The sequence below is a fragment of the Euleptes europaea genome, chromosome 14 (assembly GCF_029931775.1).
Source record: "Euleptes europaea isolate rEulEur1 chromosome 14, rEulEur1.hap1, whole genome shotgun sequence".
Lineage (NCBI taxonomy): Eukaryota > Metazoa > Chordata > Lepidosauria > Squamata > Sphaerodactylidae > Euleptes > Euleptes europaea.
In genome coordinates this window covers 21,519,797-21,538,510 of record NC_079325.1, presented here as the reverse complement: position 1 = coordinate 21,538,510, position 18,714 = coordinate 21,519,797, and the positions used below count along the sequence as shown (strand labels likewise).

At 45.9% G+C, this 18,714-nt stretch overlaps 1 protein-coding gene across 1 annotated transcript; it reads left to right on the top strand.

The window, feature by feature from the left end:
- Window positions 1-5,689: 5,689 nt before the first annotated feature.
- BRF2 (BRF2 RNA polymerase III transcription initiation factor subunit) lies at window positions 5,690-11,827 on the top strand. The gene is made up of 4 exons (XM_056861032.1): window positions 5,690-5,843; window positions 7,784-7,843; window positions 9,513-9,834; window positions 11,116-11,827. Exons 1-4 carry the CDS (start codon window positions 5,690-5,692, stop codon window positions 11,825-11,827), a joined length of 1,248 nt encoding a protein of 415 aa, XP_056717010.1.
- Window positions 11,828-18,714: the final 6,887 nt, after the last annotated feature.

Below are 18,714 nucleotides of genomic sequence, written 5' to 3'. Positions count from 1 at the left end.
GCTGCCCAGTAGCTACCCTTCAAGGATTCCTCTGCCCCATCACCACTGGAACTGTCTGTTCTGCTGATGTGGCCATTGATCCCTGAAGGGGGTGGAGACATCTTAGTCTGCTGTGTCAGCAGTGACCGTTCTGCGTTGAGTGACTGCTGGGGGTTTAGCCTCTTTACAAAATCTAGGCCCCTTATGGTATTGCTCTCAGCTTCGCTGTCATACACAAATCCCCTCACTACATGAAGGTGTGCATCAAAAGAAGAAACTCTTAAAATTGCTAAAGGTAGACGAGAAGCTAAAGTAAAAGGTGACCAAAACAGAATCGAAAGTCTAAATGCAGCATTCCAGCGACTAGCACATAGAGACAAAGAGAACTATTATAATAACCAGTGTAAAGAAATAGAAGATAACAACAAAAAAGGAAGAACAAGAGATCTGTTCCACAAGATCAAGCCTGAACTGACCCTAGAAGCTAAAATGACTAAACTGAGGCTATTGTATTTTGGTCACATGATAAGAAGCCAAGACTCACTAGAAGAAACAATGCTAGGAAAATGAAGACTGCAGGAAAAGGGTGTTGTGGAAAAACGGAGGTTCGTGGAGGAGAGAGACCCAAGACCGTTAGTCGAGAAAACAGTTTTATTACAGCTGTGGCTCAGCCTGCAATTTGACAAGCAGAAAGACTGAGCTCCAATTGTACTGGGGAATGAACTTTTATCCTAGTTCCATGCTAAGACGTCAACACTCTGTGCTTATCTAGTAGTTTCACAGAGTAGTCAGGAGCACAGGAGCACAGGGGTTCCATCCAGTCCCCTTTATCATTCACCATGACTTTTCCCCCACTGACTCAACACACAGAGCTGTCTTGTACTGCAGCAGACTTTTTTCCCTTGCTGTCTCAAGGGCAAGACTCAGCATGAGATGGATTGACTGCATAAAGGAAGCTATGACCCTCAGTTTGCAAGACCTGAGCAAGGCTGTTAACAATAGGACATTTTGGAGGACATTAATTCATAGGTTTGCCATGAGTCGGAAGCAACTTGACGGCACTTAACGCACATACCCATACCGGTGGGTAAGACGACTAAAAAAAAACCATGCTAGAAAGGCATGGTTTAAACTTTAGAATGGGCGAAGGCCGTCACATATTGGGATAAACTGGCAAAAATGGATTTTACTAAATTAGTTAGTGAGTTATAGAAACAGGTTTTGTATATTCATTATATTATTGTTAATAATGATATCTTTAAAACTGTTTAGACACTTCTTCGGAAGTCCGGTGATGGGTCACTTTTTATGGTGGGTGGAGGGGCAAATGGGTTCTTTGAACTTTCTATTTTTTTAATTTAGATTGTATTAATGTAGATTATTTCATTGATACTCTTTTGTATTTTCTTTTATTATTGTTTTATTGTTTGTTTTATTTTATGTTATAAAAATAAAAAAAATTATAAAAAAAATAAAAAATAAACTTTAGAATGGGAGACTTTAAAATTAGAGACGTTGAAAAGAAAACTAAAAACCTTCACCTTTGGATGTGGCAGTTCTAACCAAGAATGGTGCTCTTGGGTTCCAGACCTGCTGCAGATCAAGCCTGCCTTTTGCCCTTCAAGCCTTCTCCTTAAGCCCTGCCGAGTCTTCAGCTGCGGGCTAAACGGCCTCCCGACTTGCTCCCGTGGCCCTCGAAGCCGCAAATCGCGGCCCTGGGGTAAGTCTCTAGGGAACCAGAGCAACTGCCCTATGGGGAGTGGTTAAGACGCTTAGGGCTGTTTAGCTTGGAAAGAAGGCGGCTGAGGGGAGACATGATAGAGGTCTATAAAATTATGCATGGTTTGGAGAGAGTGGACAGGGAGAAGCTTTTCTCCCTCTCCCATAATACTAGAACACGGGGTCATCTGCTAAAGCTGGAGGGCGAGAGATCCAAAACAGATAAAAGGAAGTCTTTTTTCACACAACGCATAGTTCAGTTGTGGAACTCCCTGCCCCAGGATGTGGTAATGCTGCCAGCTTGGAGGGCTTTAAGAGGGGAGTGGACATATTCATGGAGGAGAGGGGTATTCATGGCTGTTAGTTAGAATGGATATTAGTCATGCTGCATACCTATTATCTCCAGGATCAGAGGAGCATGCCTATTACATTGGGTGCGACGGAACACGGGCAGGATGGTGCTGCTGCACTCGTCTTGTTTGGGGGTTTCAATTATTCATCCGTGTTTCTATTATTTTTCTCCCCTTCTGCCTACCATTACTTGTTAAATACTAGAGTTTCCAGAAATGGTATGGGAATAACCAGTTTTTCAACACCATCGAGGCATATAGGCCAGAACTGTTTACCTGATCACAGAATCTAGTAATAAGAATCTTATCCCCCCTGCCCGCCCCCAGCAGCAGCAGCAGCAGCAGCAGTGAAATGGGACTCTGCAGGCTCAAAATGCCTTGTGTTGACATTCTTTACAGAACGACAACACTATTCTCTCCAGGATCAGAGGAGTGTTCCTATTATATTAGGTGCTGTGGAACACAGACAGGATAATGCTGCTGCAGTCGTCTTGCTTGTGGGCTTCCTAGAGGCACCTGGTTGGCCACTGTGTGAACAGACTGCTGGACTTGATGGACCTTGGTCTGATCTAGAAGGCTTTTCTTATGTTCTTATGGAGGAGAGGGCTATCCATGGCTACTAGTCAAAATGGATACTGGTCATGCTGCATACCTATTCTCTCCAGTATCAGAAGAGCATGCCTATTATCTTGGGTGCTGTGGAACACAGGCAGGATGGTGCTGCTGCAGTCGTCTTGTTTGGGGGCTTCCTAGAGGCACCTGGTTGGCCACTGTGTGAACAGACTGCTGGACTTGGTGGGCCTGGGTCTCCTCCAGCAGGGCCTTTTCTTATTTTCTTAAGTCTGGGGTCGCTGCTCCTAAGCGCTTCTTGGGGGTTCCCGCCCCCACCCCGGAACGTTACGTTTCCTCCCTCGCGTTCTGTACGGACACCTTTTCGGAAGGACCGCATGGGAGCGCGGCGCGTCGTCGCCGTCGCCAGGGGCGTGTCCGTTTTTCAAAACGTTCCCCCTGCGCGCGGTGGTTCCGGCGTTCGAAGGGCGCGGCCTGAATCCAGCGGGTCTCCTAGTGGAACGGTGGTCCCTGAGGTGGGGAAGCTGGGGGGGGGGGGGGCTGGCCGCGGAAAGGTGAGCGCCTTCGCCCACTTTTTTTTGGTTTTTATAACATTTTTAATTGCTTTTTTTAAAATATTACAGTAGTTTCCACCATTCCTTAAGATAACTGTATAATATAAACGATATTTCTCTATTCTATCTAACTAATTAATTCATATATTGACGTTGACGTCCCCTCTCTCCTCCTCTTATCTTTTTGATAACTGCATTGCCACCGTTGCATTTAATTTCTAATTCAATACAGTGCTTCCTATATAAATCAGGTTGCAGTTCTTAAAACCTAAATCATTAATCTTAATAGTGTTTCTGCCTTAATCAATTGAGTTAGAACAAAACGTAACCTTCAATACTTCCCAGTTTGAATTCATTTTGGCAATATATTGTCCATGCCTCCCATTCTCCCACAAGTTCTTTATTCTCCTTTTGATTTACTAAGTTTAGCCATTTCTGCTAGTTCCAACATTTTGTTTATCCAGTCCATCTTATCCGGTAGCCTTCGCCCACTTTTGGTGCTGAGCTGGAGGGTTCCTTTTCGCTTTGTGTTTTTTTAAATAGGGTAAGTTGGCACTGGCAGCACACAGAGGGGGTGGCAGAAGTGCCCCCTAAATGCAACACACACACACACACGACTAAACGGAGGCTTTCGTACTTTGGTCACATTTTAGGGCGCTTTCACACATGCCGAGTAATGCACTTTCAACCCACTTTCAATGCACTTTGCAGCTGGATTTTACTGTGTGCAACAGCAAAATCCACTTGCAAACGATTGTGAAAGTGCATTATTCAGGATGTGTGAAAGCACACTATGGCCATTTATGCATGGGAGGTTTTGCCTTGGATTTGCCACTCTCTAGAAGCATGTTTTCCCCATCCGAATTCTCAAAACTCAAAAAGAAGCCCCCATGCAGAGTTTTGAGAATTCACATGGGGAAAATGTGCATCCAGAGAGCAGCAAATCCAAGCCAAAACCTCCCATGCGTAACTGGCCTATGAGAAGTCAAGAGTTACTGGAAAAGACAATAACGCTAGGAAAAGTTGAGGGCAGCAGGAAAAGAGAAAGACCCAACAAGAGATGGATTGACCATAAAAAAAGCCATGGCCCTCAGTTTGCAAGATCTGAGCAAGGCTGTTAAGGATAGGACGTTTTGGAGGACATTGATGCATAGGGTCGCCATGAGTTGGAAGCGACTTGACGGCACTTCACACATACACACCCCTTTCTCTTCTGCGGGGGGAGTGAGGGGAGACGCCTGTGCTTGGCTCCCAACGTGAAAGTTGGGGGGTGACGTGTGTCTTCACCCAACAAGAAGGGGGGTGGATGTGCCACTGAGAGCCGTGCTGATTCAGAAAAAAGGCCCTCCCCTCATCCCTCCTTCCCTCCCTCTGCATGCTCCTCAGTTTCCTAAATCAGCAGTTGTGAAGCCCAGGCTGCCGTTACCCCCCTCCCACTGGAGAGAGGTAGCGTAGTGATCAAGGTGTCTTTGTGCTACAGCCAGGAGCTGAGGCCATCAGAGCGGTTTTGGTGCAGGTGCATCGAACGTGTGTGTGTGTGTGTGTGTACACACGCGTGTGGGAGAGTGGGTGCCTGCCACACGGATGCGTTTGTATGGCAAAGAGGCGCCAAGTCACACCAGGGAAATGTGGAGGGGGCAGTCCAGTATTTGCTCGACAACTAGGCATCCCCTCAGGTCAGGAATGGGTTAAAGGTAAGAAGCAGAGGGAAAGGGGTTAATTCTTATTATAGGTAAAAATTGGAGACCCCTCCCTCCCCTCGAAGGGCTGGTTCTAAAACAAGGGCTTTTTAGTATATGCTCTTTGTTTTGTTTCTGATTTTATTTTTAAAAAAACCTTCCCTATGCAAATAATAATAAAGATCTTGAAACTGAGAGTGCTAGACCTTTGGTGAGCCAGTATCATGAATCACTGCTTTGCAAGACTTGGTGAGGCTTTTCCCCATGAAACTTTGAGTAAAAAGCAGTGTGATGTGTTGGGAGGAGTGTGGGTGAGACGAGAGTTCCAATGCATCACTGGATCAAGGTGCTCCCATCTCATGTTCAGCATCCTGTTTCTAACAATGACCAGGCAGATTGGCCAGGGATCCCGGAGGGTTTTTTTCCATCTTCTGGGCATGGAGTAGGGGTCACTGGGGGGTGGGGGAGGTAGTTGTGAATTTCCTGCATTGTGCAGAGGGTTGGACTAGATGATCATGGTGACCCCTTCCAACTCTATGATTCTACATCCGGTCAGGAAGCCAACAGGCTGTGCACTAGGAAGACAGCCAAGTCCCCTGGTGTTTGGAGGTAGACTGTCCCAGCATATGGAGGTGCCACTGAGCTTGATAATATGTTTGTGTTACTCCATTCTGTCTGTTGGACCAAGAGTTTTAAGGTTTAAAAACAAAGAGAACTTTTCCTCCTCAGGGGTCAACTAGAATATTACTGTTGGTAAGCCTAGTGCTATAAATCATAGTGAACATTTTCCATGACCAAATGGAAGCATTTTATGGGTGGTGATGCTTTCAGTTTGCAGATGTCAGGCCAAAGGAAGTGTCCAAACTGTGGCTCTTCGGGAATAGTAGAGGATTCGCACTATGGTCAGAACCAGCTGGTGTGTGTCGACTGCGGCATCATTCTGACTGAAGGACTCCTCACCACCACTTACACTGATGAAGCACATTTTCAAGGTGAGTTCAAATCTGCTAGCATGTATCCAGAGGAGGAAGGAACAAAATGATGCTTCACTCTAAAGCACCATTTACTCAAGGCCCATTGGAACTTCTGAATCTTGCTCTAATGCACTGGTTCCCAACCAGGGGTCCATGGATCCCCAGGGGTCTGCGAGAACTAAATTAAGGTCCGCGAAACAAAGTTATAAACCTATAATAAATTAATATTTTCAATTAAAAGTTCTCTATTATAAAATATATATATTCAAATATAATTCTAAGTTTAATGTTTAACTAACAGTTATGATTAAAGTTTATTTTCAAATTCCCGGAATTTTTATTTTGAACCTTGGGGTCCCTGCATCGAACAAAAAGTCCTAGTGGTCCCTGGTCAAAAAAAGGTTGGGAACCACTGCTCTAATGCAAGGGAGACCAGACTTGCCCATGTAGAAAAAGGCTCATGTTACACTTCAGGTCATAAATTCCTGCCTGTTTGATCCACTTTTTGAATGAAATGCGTGTGCTGATTTATAGTCTGCCTTATCTTAAGGGTTTACTATTGCTAAAAAGTGCTTTGTAATATGTGATACCGTCATCTCTATTGTTTCACCGTATTTATCTGTTTTAATGTCTAAGTAGCTGTCTGCAGTTATATTCTGTGTGCCAGTGCTTCTTCCAGCCTCAGCTATCTTGCTGCCAGCTCCAGAGATTGGGGTGTGTGTGGCTTCTAGAGTATTCCACAATTCATGAGAAACTGACACTAGAAGAGAGAACTGGAGCAGATAATTGGTTTCCAAGATAGGATACCTTCTAACCCTTTGCTATCTACTACTGGGTGTAAGGTTGGGTCTGAAGCAGGTGCCAGCGGATTACGCAGTTGGTCCAGGAAAACACCACCAGAACGCCTGGCTACTAGAAAAGCAGTGCTCGTTTATTTTACAGTGCATAGATATAATACAACTCCTTACTCCTCCGCATATAGCATTCCCTCACATGGGCTTGATTCCCATGTGATTATATACACAAATCCATCTCAGGCACCAATCACAGTAGTTGTTTGTCATGCACCTGTTGCTACTGCATTGCATCAGCCTTCTGGCCATAACCAGTTCTGGTCAGCTCCCTCTAGCTCTCCAGGGAGTTTCCAGACCTGTGACATCATTCCAGATCCACTAGATCTAAATGCAACCTGTCAAACTACTCTGACAGCCTTGCAGCTCCAACAGGGTTTTCTGCATTGAAAGTATCCCTGACATGGGGGTCCCTTCCCAGCATTTCCTTGAAAACCTGTCATGTAAAGAGGCTCCATAACTTCCACTGCTGAACTTCTCTTTGGAAACACATCTTAATGTTCAACTTATTGTTAAGAAACTAACATTAAAAACGCGTACTTCTTGGCTTTTAACTGGGGGGAAAATAAGTTTGGCATGTTGTCCTAAAGAATTTGCAATGTTTTCCCTTTAACTGCAGTGATCAAAAACTGAGCTGAAACAGCAGCCATAACTTCTGCTCATATAGTCTCCCACTTAGCCATCTGCTTCTAATGCTCAAAGTGCTTTCCAGAAAAGCACTTTAGGCATTCCCAGTGCTTTCCAAGATGGTATCAGCACATAAAGATATCAGTGCATTTCTAGATGTGTCGCTAAAGGAAACCAGTGTGGATCCCTGAAGCTGTCTTGAAAACTAGCTGTTCTCAGGTGTGTTAGAAAGAAAAAGCTAAGGGTAGTATCTGGAGGATGCTCTGGGGCCATCACAGCAATGGCCTAATCATCCAGGGAGGTGACGGGATGCTCTTATCAGTGGATGGTGGATGAGCCAAGAAAGCCCCCACGGAGAGCACTGAAGAGGAGGTCTCTAATACAGCTAGATCCTACACCACTTTTGCAAACCAGAGCTTCTTTGTGAGGTCTGAACAAGGCTGATGTGTCTGATGTGTTATATATATTTTTCCCTCCCAGCGGTGACTTATTCACGAAGCACTGGTCAAAGTGAACAGCAGACCCGATGTCTGCTAAGAGGTAAGCGCTTGATATTGTCCGTCTGCATCTTTGATCCATAAGTGTGCATGCCTGCTGTCCGCCTGGGGGATACCCTTGCTGCCTTTCTAGAAGCAAAGAAGCTGCTGCGTTTTTAACCCGCCTTTCCCCTTTGCTGGGAGACAAGATGAACGCCCCCTGTGTGGCTCAGGAGTGTTTCCTTGATAGCCTGTCATGGCTTGGTGGATAGAGGTTGAACTTTGGTCTAATCTTGGCGGATACCCCAAATCTTGGCAGATATAATGAATTGTATTTATTACAGAGTGCTCATGCATATCTATCATCTATCTAAAACATTTCTCAAACTTTCTGAGCTTGGGTTCCTTCTAAACTTGGCGTGCCAATCCAATGCTGGCATGACAGAAGGGAAAATAGACAGGCAACTTTGATCACTCCTAAAAAGGGGGAACACCGTTAGGACAAAGCAGCAAATCTTGGGTTGTTGAGGCAAGAAGGGGGGGAGGGAACAGCTGCTCCCTCTCATGTCCAATGTGAGCCAATACGATTCCTTTGCTAAAGGATGTGTGATCTGTTGATATACCTGCTGGTGGGGGCAAGATGGCTCCATTTTTCTCAGGATCCTGTCCCTCCCTGGTCCTTTGTACTCTTGTTCCCTGTACTTCGCAGGAGTACCTTACTGATGAAGAACCACTGATATAGTATATATGTATAGTGCCTTCGAGTGTGAGTGCCTGAGGTGGTTCACGACAATGAATTAAAATCCATCCCAAACATTACAATCTAAAATAAAAATATAAAACCCGTCCACAACAACGAAGGCCACTAAGAACAATTAACAGCAACAACAAGCATGGGAAGCAGTGATGGCATGGCTATTCTACGGAATGTGCTGTTACTGTCTGATTCACCACTTTCTGGCTACTGTGGTGGTCTTTCAGCAGTTCCTGGGGCAACAGCAAAGGTGACTTGGGGTGTTCTAGATGGAAAACTGCCTCAGTCCAGCTCCAAGATGTTTTGATGCCTGCAGGGGTGATTTGAACAATGTATATCTTACACGTCCCAGCTAGTGCAGCATCTCCAGGCAGCTCACAAAACAAGATATTTTCTATAATTAAAACATAAGAAGAGTTGCCTTTTATATGCCAACTTTCTCTACCACTTAAGGGAGACTCAAACCGGCCTACAATCACCTCCCCTCCCCACAACAGACACCATGTGAGGAAGGTGGGGCTGAGAGAGCTCTAACAGAGCTGTAACTTGCCCAAGGTCACCCAGCTGGCTTCATGTGTAGGAGTGTGGAAACAAATCCAGTTCACCAGATTAGCCTCCGCCACTCATGTGGAGGAGTGGGAAATCAAACCGGCTCTCCAGATCAGAGTCCACCGCTCCAAACAGCCGCTCTTAACAACTACGCCACTCTGGCTCCTTAAACATACATTAAACATGCATTAAACATTGACTAATTAAAAAAGTCTTCAGCTGGCACTGAAAGTTTAACAAACCTTGGTGAATAAACAAGGGGAGGAGTTTTCATAACCCGGGTGCCACAACCAAAACGGCCCTTCCTGTTGTCATTGCTTCGATAATGGACAGGGATACAACGCTGCCCCGGAGAAACATCTTCAATGATGCATGTGTTTGTCCGTACAAATATTTCTTTCAACATGCAGACGTGGTATTTCCCTTGCAGGGTCTGGGCGTGTCCGGGACCTCTGTGAAGTTCTCCGCCTTCCCTCCCTGTTCAAAGATACAGCCGTGGCCTATTACGAACAGGCATTCCAACACTCCTCTTTCCGCTGGGTCAGCTTGGAGAAGAAAGAGATTCTGGCGGGCTGTTGTGTCTTCGCGGCCTGCCGGCAGCACAACTGGCCCCTGACCATGGGCTCCATCTGCTCACTGCTCTATGCAGAGAAGGAGCTGTTTGCCAAGACCTACCTGAGCTTCTTGAAGGAGCTGAAACTGGATGTGCCAGCTCTGAGCTTGGTAGATCTGGTGAAAACCCACCTCGGCAGGTATTGTGAAATTCTTCTGCCCTTTCGCCAGTGCGCTTCTCTAACTAGTTGTGTAGCTGATGAAGAAATGCAGACTCTTTTGGAGATGAAATTTGCTATTATGAGTGGCCCTTTCCTAGATAAAGAGTAGCTGGGTGATTGCTCAGAAGTTGCCCTCGGGCATTGCAGATAGCCAGGCATAGCAGAGGGAGCTCTCAGTGCCATCTGAGGGTCCCATTAGGTGTTGTGCGACACGTATGGCTGATGTCCAGATTTGGGAGGGGGGTTGTAATGTCTTGTAGAACTCACCTATGTGTCTGTGTGACATTTCTTGGCAGTTCCTATTGATCTAATCTTTTTTCTTAATATGTCTTATCCACATGGATGATTGGGTTTCAGTTGGCATATGAGAAATAAATCTATTTTGTTCAGCCTTGAAATGCCACTGAAGCCAAAATTTAATTGTTACCAGCCAAGCTCTAGTGTCCATAAGTCTTTTATTTGTTTCTAGACACAAAGCTGCATAAGGTACACATTTTGGTGTTCCAAGAATGTTATATAAGAATTTAGATTGTATTCTTTCAATGCCCTGATTTAAAACATGAATCCGTATTGGGATTCCATAGAGAAGTTGAGCTCAGCTTTGCATTAAAAACCTTAAGAGCCGCTGGAACATACTACCAGTAAAACTCCAAACTCTTGGGTCATCCAAATCTTCTGCCAAGCTCTGATGGGGTACTGAAGATAATTCGTGCACATTAAATGTTTTTGTAGACTGGGATCCTTATTATTCATCTGTTTGTAATGGTTTGCCATATTCATGGGAATAGGGATATAGATTGAGTCCAGATCCGGGAATAGCAGCCCTGTGGCTGGAATGAGGAGCTGTCTGCACAGTTTTAAAATCATCTTCGCAGCTGTGGCCACAAAGAACTTTCTTTCCAAAATGGAGATTCTCAGAATGGTAAATCCTGCTCTCTGGGTTTGAGCGTGTGTGACACAGTGCCCAAACAGAATGCAAAGCCAGTCCCAGCCTGCAAGTGAAGAATAAAATAAGAATGGTAAATCCTGCTCTCTGGGTTTGAGCAGCGTTCGTGACACAGTGTCCAAACAGAATGCAAAGCCAGTCCCAGCCTGCAAGTGAAGAATAAAATAAGACTCAGATCCCGTCCATATGGTTTCATTCCCAGCTAAAGGGTTGCCCTTTGCTGCCTGTGGCATGCTAGAGCCCTCTCTGATCATCCCACCTTCCTCTCCTTCGGGTCTGATGGCAATTCTGGCTTTTGTTTTTCCTCCTCACAGCTTTCGGCTATTCCAGGACTCGTCCAGTGTCCCAAGCAAGTTTGTGGAGGACATGGAGAAAGTGGCGGCCAGGACGGTCGAGGTGGTGGAGCTTGCCAGTGAGGCGTGGCTGGTGACCGGCCGGCACCCCATCCCCATCGTCACGGCAGCTGCCTACCTGGCATGGCAGTCTTTGCGTCCTGCCGGTCGCCTCACTTGCACCCTCTCCCAGTTCTGCAAGCTCGCCGGTACGGACCTGCCGCCGCCAGCTCACCAGCGGTTGAAGGAGCTTCTGGACATCCTACTCAGGATGGCCTCCGAGCTCGCCTGGTTGCGAGTTCTCAAGGTGAATAAGAAGAGCGTGGCGAAGTACATTGCGGACCTGCTGCGGCATCGCCGCCTGCTCCTGCAAACCGCCTTTTGCACGGGGGACTCCGCCGCAGAGGACTGTTTAGGAGACTCGGCAGCAGAACCGCCGCAGGCCACAGATGCAAAGACTGATGCTGAGACAGAAAGGGCTTCTGTTTCTGGAGAGAAGGGCCAGCGCAGCAGCAAACGACCCCCCTTGCTCCCGCCCTGCATGCTTAACCCCAGAAAGAAGCAGCGAACAGTCGCTCCTTCCTCAGAGCTCTTAGTCACTGGAGACGAGCCCATTTTGGATAGCGAAATAGAGCAATACCTTCGGACCCCAGAAGAAAAGGAGAGGTTCTGCAAGGCCCGAGCCTTCCTGTGATTCTGAACTGCCAGGATTCAGAGATGAGTGCAGCCGCTGTCCTGAGCACGGTTCTTCCGGTCTGCAGCGTAGAGTTCAAGAGCTGTTTCCATCCCAATTGTAGGAATCGCTTGACTGTGTGGGTGTGTGGGGGGGAGGGTGGCATTTAAAGACCTCTCACCCAAAAAGGACCATGACAGCAAAAGAACCATTGCTTAATTTTGTGTGTCAGTTCATCTTGATTGCTTTCTTCAAAGTATAGCTGTACATTTTATGATGTGTGCATGTACAATATAGATGTACAGTTTATTTTATAAAATTGCTGTTATAATATTTGATAAAATTGTTGTTGAATCAGGATTCGCTGTGCCTCACTTTGCCAAGTGAAGTGCAGGGAGCAAGTATATGATGAATAGGAGAAAATGGACACAAAATGTTTTCGGTTCAATTCTTCTTGGAGCCAGGATTAACCATCCTTCAGATACAGAGAAAATAATATGTGACAGGCTATAGTCTGTAGCAGTCCGTTGCTTGATATATGAAAGTTTCTTTTCCTTGGCCCACTTAAGGAATCAGCGAGATATCCAGACGGCAGCAGGAACAGAAACGAACTGCTACAGACTATAGCCTATCACACATTCTTTTTTCTGCATTTGAAGTGCAACTGCTAATTGAGAGTATATAGCTTTAACAAGTGGTATGAGCTTTGCTCCCTTGTTTATTGAATTGCTTATGCGGTGCTTGGTTGAGAATGTGTACTGGCAAACAGAGCCAAGTTGTTAAATGTTGTTTCCTTGTTTTTTGAAAGAATGTTTGCTTTGAGCACTTCTGTTTCTTTCCCCTGGTACATGTGCATACCCTTGCACAGGTCCTGTCCTCTGTGGACCACCGGACGTCACGGGGATTTCTTGACACATGTGGCCCCTTGGTTTCTTTGTGTTATAGCAACAGCCCAAGAGAAGTGCTGAATGGGTCTGTCAATTCGCTCGTTGCATTGCTCATCATAACTCTGGCTAGTGGGGGTAAAGAACAGGATCAGGTCTCTGCAGTTGCCTACCTGTGTCAGACCTGATTCCGTGTTCGGCGTTTGGAATTCTGAAGGCTGCATAAATACATTCATTAAAAAAAACTCTGAAGAGCCATTCTTGCAGTCAGACTCTGGCTTAACAGATACTGAATTGTTTGGGTTGTCCTTAGGTCAGAGGAGGGAGAAAGCAAGAGCTAATGTATTGGATGTTGCAAATCTTTTAATATATTAAACAAGAAACATCTGCTAGAAAACAGTTCATTTATATAAAATGCAAACAAACACAACAACAACAGTAACCCCTTTAAATGCTTTCTTTGGCACAGTTGTTTCCTAAAGCTCTCTGTTTGATATGTCATATGCTCATAATGTAAACAGAAAAAAAAGAGAAAGGTAATAATACAAAGCTTTCCTGATTAATACTGTTTCGGTGTAGCAAGCATATATAACACGTTCTGCATCGCCAATATCATGCGGGTGGCAGCATGGACATATAATAATGTAGGCTTTATTAAATATAAAACTTATAAACCCAAGAAGGAATCTTCATAAACGTGGGGGAAAGGTAAAAAATAGAAAGGATAACTTCAAGTGAGTCAGTAGGAAGTACTTGTCAGGTACAAAGGAAGGGACCTATTTTCGGAAGATGAAGTTTGAGGGAAAGTGGGTAAGTGCCTTATAACACCTGATGGCTACAACGGTCCATGCCTGCTCTTGGAGCCAGGGTGGATTCCGGTGCTGACGTGTGGCTGAATGAGGCTGACCGTTCAATCTGCCCTGTAGTATGTACTTGAAGGACTGTCATATGAAGGATGGTCTGGAGTTGTTTTCTGTTGCCCCAGAAGGTTGGACCAGAACCAACGGGTTGAAATTAAATCAAAAGAGTTTCCAGCTAAACATTAGAAAGAACTTTCTGACAGAGCAGTTCCTCAGTGGAACAGGCTTTCTGGGGAGGTGGTGGGCTCTCCTTTGGAGGTTTTTAAGCAGAGGCTAGATGGCCATCTGTTATCAAGGCTAATTCCGTGAACTTAGGCAGATCATGAGAGGGAGTCAGGAAGGATTGTGCCAGTGTTTGGCTCTCGTGGCCCTTTCTTCCATGCCCAGGATAACGGCGATCATCACTTTAGGGTCAGGAAGCAAATTTCCTTCAGGCCAGAGATCCTGGAGGGGTGGTTTGCCATCTTCTGGGCATGGAGTAGGGGTCACTGGAGGTGTGGGAGTGAGGTAGTTGTGAATTTCCTGCATTGTGCAGGGGGTTGGACTAGATGACCCTGGTGGTCCCTTCCAACCCTATGATTCTATTCTGTGATTCTGTGTGGTGCCATGAACCAAACGGTCCTTGTGGTCCCTCAGAGGTAGGTTTTGCTCAGGCAAGGTGGCTGAAAAGTGGCTACCTGTCTGCGAGGTCTGTCTGTGCCCAGAGTCGAGGATGTCTTAATAAACACTGAATGGTGGGTTTGTTTTTGTTTGTTTTTTAAAATGACAATTGGCATACTGTCGTGGGCCAGCCCAAGTAATCACTTGTGCAATTTCACAAATGTTTTTTTGTGTGTGTCTAAAACTAACGCACGTCTGCAGTACCCTAGTCCATCTGTTTGTGCAGGTGGAGACTGGAAGCAGCACTGCGTGTTTCCTGGAAGATATATGTCAGCTCTTCTCCTCCCATCCTGCCCCAGGTCCGTGCATTAGTTTTTACTGTGTTCCCTGCTAGGATGTGTTTGCTAGTGTTTGTGATGCAAATACTGCTAAGGGGCGGCAGGATTGTTCAGGGAAGTTCTGTTTTTCCTGTTCCTGCCATTTCTCCACTGAAGTTTCTCTTTCCAAGCTCCCTGAATCAGCTTTCTTGATTAGCATTTACACTGCATATGAACAGGGATGTGGCTCAGTGGCAGAGCATCTGCTTGGCATGCGGAAGGTCCCAGGTTTGATCCCCGGCATCTCCAGTTAAAGGGACTAGGCAAGTAGGTGATGGGAAAGACCTCTGCTGCCTGAGACCCTGGAGAGCCACTGCTGGTCTGAGTAGACAATACTGACTTTGATGGACCAAGGGTCTGATTCAGTATAAGGCAGCTTCATGGGTTCAGGGATCTCCAGATGTTCAGAGGAGCAATGACGGGGCGGCTGCCTGTCAGCATCTGGCTGGCTACTATGTGGAAACAGGCTGCTGGATTAAATGGACCAGGCGTCTAATCCAGCAGGGCTCCATGTGCTTTATCAGTGTCTGTATTCTTTAAAAAGTCTGATGTCACCTGATTAAAAGGGGCACCTCCATTAGAGGCAGGTCTTGTAACCAAAAGCATCAGGACACCACAATGCTTCCCTACAGGAGAGATTCACCAATAAGGCTCTGGAAGAGAAGTGTGTGTTAGTTTGTTCTGGCTTCAGCCGATACAGCATGCTGAACAAAACTGTAACTGCTAATAGGCTTCTATAGATTCTTCTGCCCGAAAGGTGGGGCGTTATAAACATCATAGTGGTGATTTTTGCCATGGGGGGGTCATCCAACAGTCATAGTGTTATACTGAAAGTTGCATAACCACATGTGGAGTGCAGCCAATTGCATGGGAAAGAGCCACATGGCTGACTCCTCAAGAGGTTGCAGATCTTGACGATTACTTTAGCACCGCTGGAGGACTCCACAGAATGTGATGTCCATTAAAAAGACGCATAACGGTGGGTCTCAGGTGTATTTCATCAGTACAGGCTACCCTAAGATGACCCTCAATATTTTTGGAAGCCATCTCCTCCCTTTCTCCTAAATCCAAGTACTCCTGTTAGATAAAGGGCAGAGAGAAGACTGAATGCTCAGCTGGTGTCTCGACTGTTGTTCAAGTGGTATTTGTAATATTGCACCAAGGGTTCTATAGCTGCCCTTGCCTTAGCATACGTGGTAACGGTGGCAGGGCCTTTGATTAGGGTTTCCAACCTCCAGGTCCTATCTGGAATCTCCTGCTATTACAACTGATCTCCAACCAATAGAGATCAATTCACCAGGAGAAAATGGCTGCTTTGGCAACTGGACTCAATGGCATTGAAGTCTCTCCCCAAACCCCGCCCTCCTCAGGCTCCACCCCAAAAACCTCCCGCCAGTGGCAAAGAGGGACCTGGCAACCCTACCTCTGGTGTGTGTGTCTGCTCATCTGGGTGTTGGCTTGGTGTGAGGGTGTGGAAAAGGCTCAAGATAATTCTTCTGCTAAATGTTGAAGCCTGGTCATTGTTTATGCTGTATCATCTTGTTTTCCAGTACAAAAAAAAACACAGAGAAGTGGGTGCGCGAGTCGCATTTTCAGCCAACAGCCTTTGATTGTTTCTAATACTTTTTGTGTTTGCTGGCCGGTGAGTCAATGGTACAATTCATTACACAGGGTTGCTTTAAATTACTACCACACCTTCTCTGGAACTCTTTTCTTTGAAAACGTGGAAGTCCATTTGTTAATCAGTAATGTAGGGGGAGAGAAAAGGGAAGGAAAAGAGTCCTAGGCAGTAAGGTGCAGGTTAAAGACAGGTATTTGCCTTTCCCTTCCTTGGTTCCTCGCTGTTCTTGGGGTGACGGTGGAGCACACAAGGTTTAGATGAGAACAGTCTCCCCAAAAATTTCATACAAACAAATAGCTCTTTTTTTCCAGACCAGACAATCTTTGCATAGTACTTGCCGTGAAGGAGAGGTAAATCCAGCTCAGATGGGTTTTTTTAAATACAGAGTTTTTAAAAAGTGTCACAACCAAGACACTCATAGCTGGAAAGCTTTGATTGGGTAGAGCTATGGCTTTTACTTTGGTAACTTGGTAACCCATAGGGCTAACTTTTGTGTGTGTAAAAAATAGAGACAGCAAACCTGAAGGTTTTTCCCCCTTTCCTCTCTTTGGGAAAAAAATATTATTTGTTGTGTCACTTCACAGCACATCTCTTTTCACTTTACATCTCTGTTCAAAAGTTTGTGCAACCATGCAGAATGGAAGGGGAATGAGGAGGCTAGGCCTCTCCTTATTTTAAACACATATTAGGGGCACAATTGCCCAGATGTCCTAAAACCCCACATGTGAAGCTGCTTTAAACTGAGTCCAACCACCAGTCTTTCGTGCTCAGGACTGTCTGCTCAGACTGGCAGCAGCTCTCCAGAGTCTTAGGCAGAGGTCTTTCACATGACCACTTTCATGATCCTTTAAAGCGGAGAGGCCGGGAACAAAACCTGGGACCGTCTGCCTGCAAAGCAGATCCTCTGCCGCTTAGCTGCACCGTTGCCTCAGTGTTCCTTGTGTTCTGAAATCTTTGGAAGAAGCTGTACAAAACCGGGGAGGCAGACTGGGAAATGAAACATCTTCACAACTAAAGCACGATTCTCATAGGTCGGAGGGTCAGGTACCAGAATGGATTGCTCTGCTGCCGATTTCAGGTGGTAGGGTCCTACCTACAGCTGGAGGAAAAGCTCCATGGCCTCTGACAGCCAGCATGGCATAGTGGTTAAGAGCGATAGACTCTAATCTGGTGAACTGGGTTCGATTCCCTGCTCCTCCACATGAAGCCTGCTGGGTGACCTTGGGCTAGTCACAGTTCTCTCTGAACTCTCTCAGCCTCACCTACCTCACAGGGTGTCTGTTGTGGGGAGGGGAAGGTTATTGTAAGCTGCTTTGAGAGTCCTTAAAGGTAAAGCAGGGTATAAAAACAAACTCTTTTTCTTTGCTTCCTATCCTGCTTTTCTGCTTGCAGAGAACTGCCCTCTTCAGGCCTTCAGTTTTACGGGAGGGGCTGTGGCTCAGTGGTAGAGCATCTGCTTGGCATGCAGAAGGTCCCATTTTCAATCCTCGGTATCTCCAGTTAAAGGGACTAGGCAGGTAGGTGATGTGAAAAACCTCTTCCTGAGACCCTGGAGAGCCGCTGCTGGTCTGAGTAGACAGTACTGACTTTGATGGGCTAGTATAAGACAGCTTCATGTGTTCCTGTGCAATGATTTTCATTAGCTCGCGAAATGTAAAGTGAAAAGAGGGCCACTTCTCATTGCTGTTAGGCAAGGACTAGGGGTCTCCTGCTTGTACAGAGAGTAGCGCTGCTGCCCCGCTACTTTGGGAAGCGGCCTTTGAGACATTCTCAGGGCACCCTGACATGGCCAATTCCAGCTCATTTTTGATGTTATGCATTCTGCACTGCTTTGCACTTGTGATTTCTTGAACAATTTAGCAAAAGTCCCGCAACTCCAAGGGTTGCGCCTTTTTAAAAACCCAAAAGGAGCTGGAGGTGTTGAAAGTGTCCAATGCAAAATAATCCTTCAAAAATATAGAGTTTTAAGCCACCTGGGGCTCTTCCTTGCAAAATTCTAGAAACGTTTTCTGGTTTTCTTTCCAGCCTCCGAACTTTTTAAATGCTACTCTAAACAACAGTTTGGGCTCATGTCCTCATTGCTAGTAAGACTTTTTTTGGGGGGAAGGGGAGCCTTTTGACTCAGAGGCTGGAGGTAACCCAAGGTTTTTATGGAGACTTCTACTCCTAGCTGTTGTCCACTCATCACATTATCATCATTCTTGCCCACATTCTTGCTCTTGTTGGAGCCAGAATAAAAAATCAGACAAAAGAAACGAGCGTATGCTCTGCAGTCAGGACCCCTCCATCGTACACCTTCAGTTCTTTCCAGAAACGACCACCCGTCTCTTGCTTTGGAGTGGCGCAGAGGCAATCCCATCACTGTGTCAAAGTTGAGCTGGAAGGGAGTTGTGTGCATGGACCCTGAGCTAAGTGCTAAAGGGGGAAGGGAGAGCTCCTTTACACGATTGCTTAACGTAAAATGAAGGCACTTCCACTGGATAGCAATTTGCCTATACATATGTACATACGATGCTTGAGATTTCAGCTTATAAAAACACCGCCTTCCCTCCGTATGATATACAAA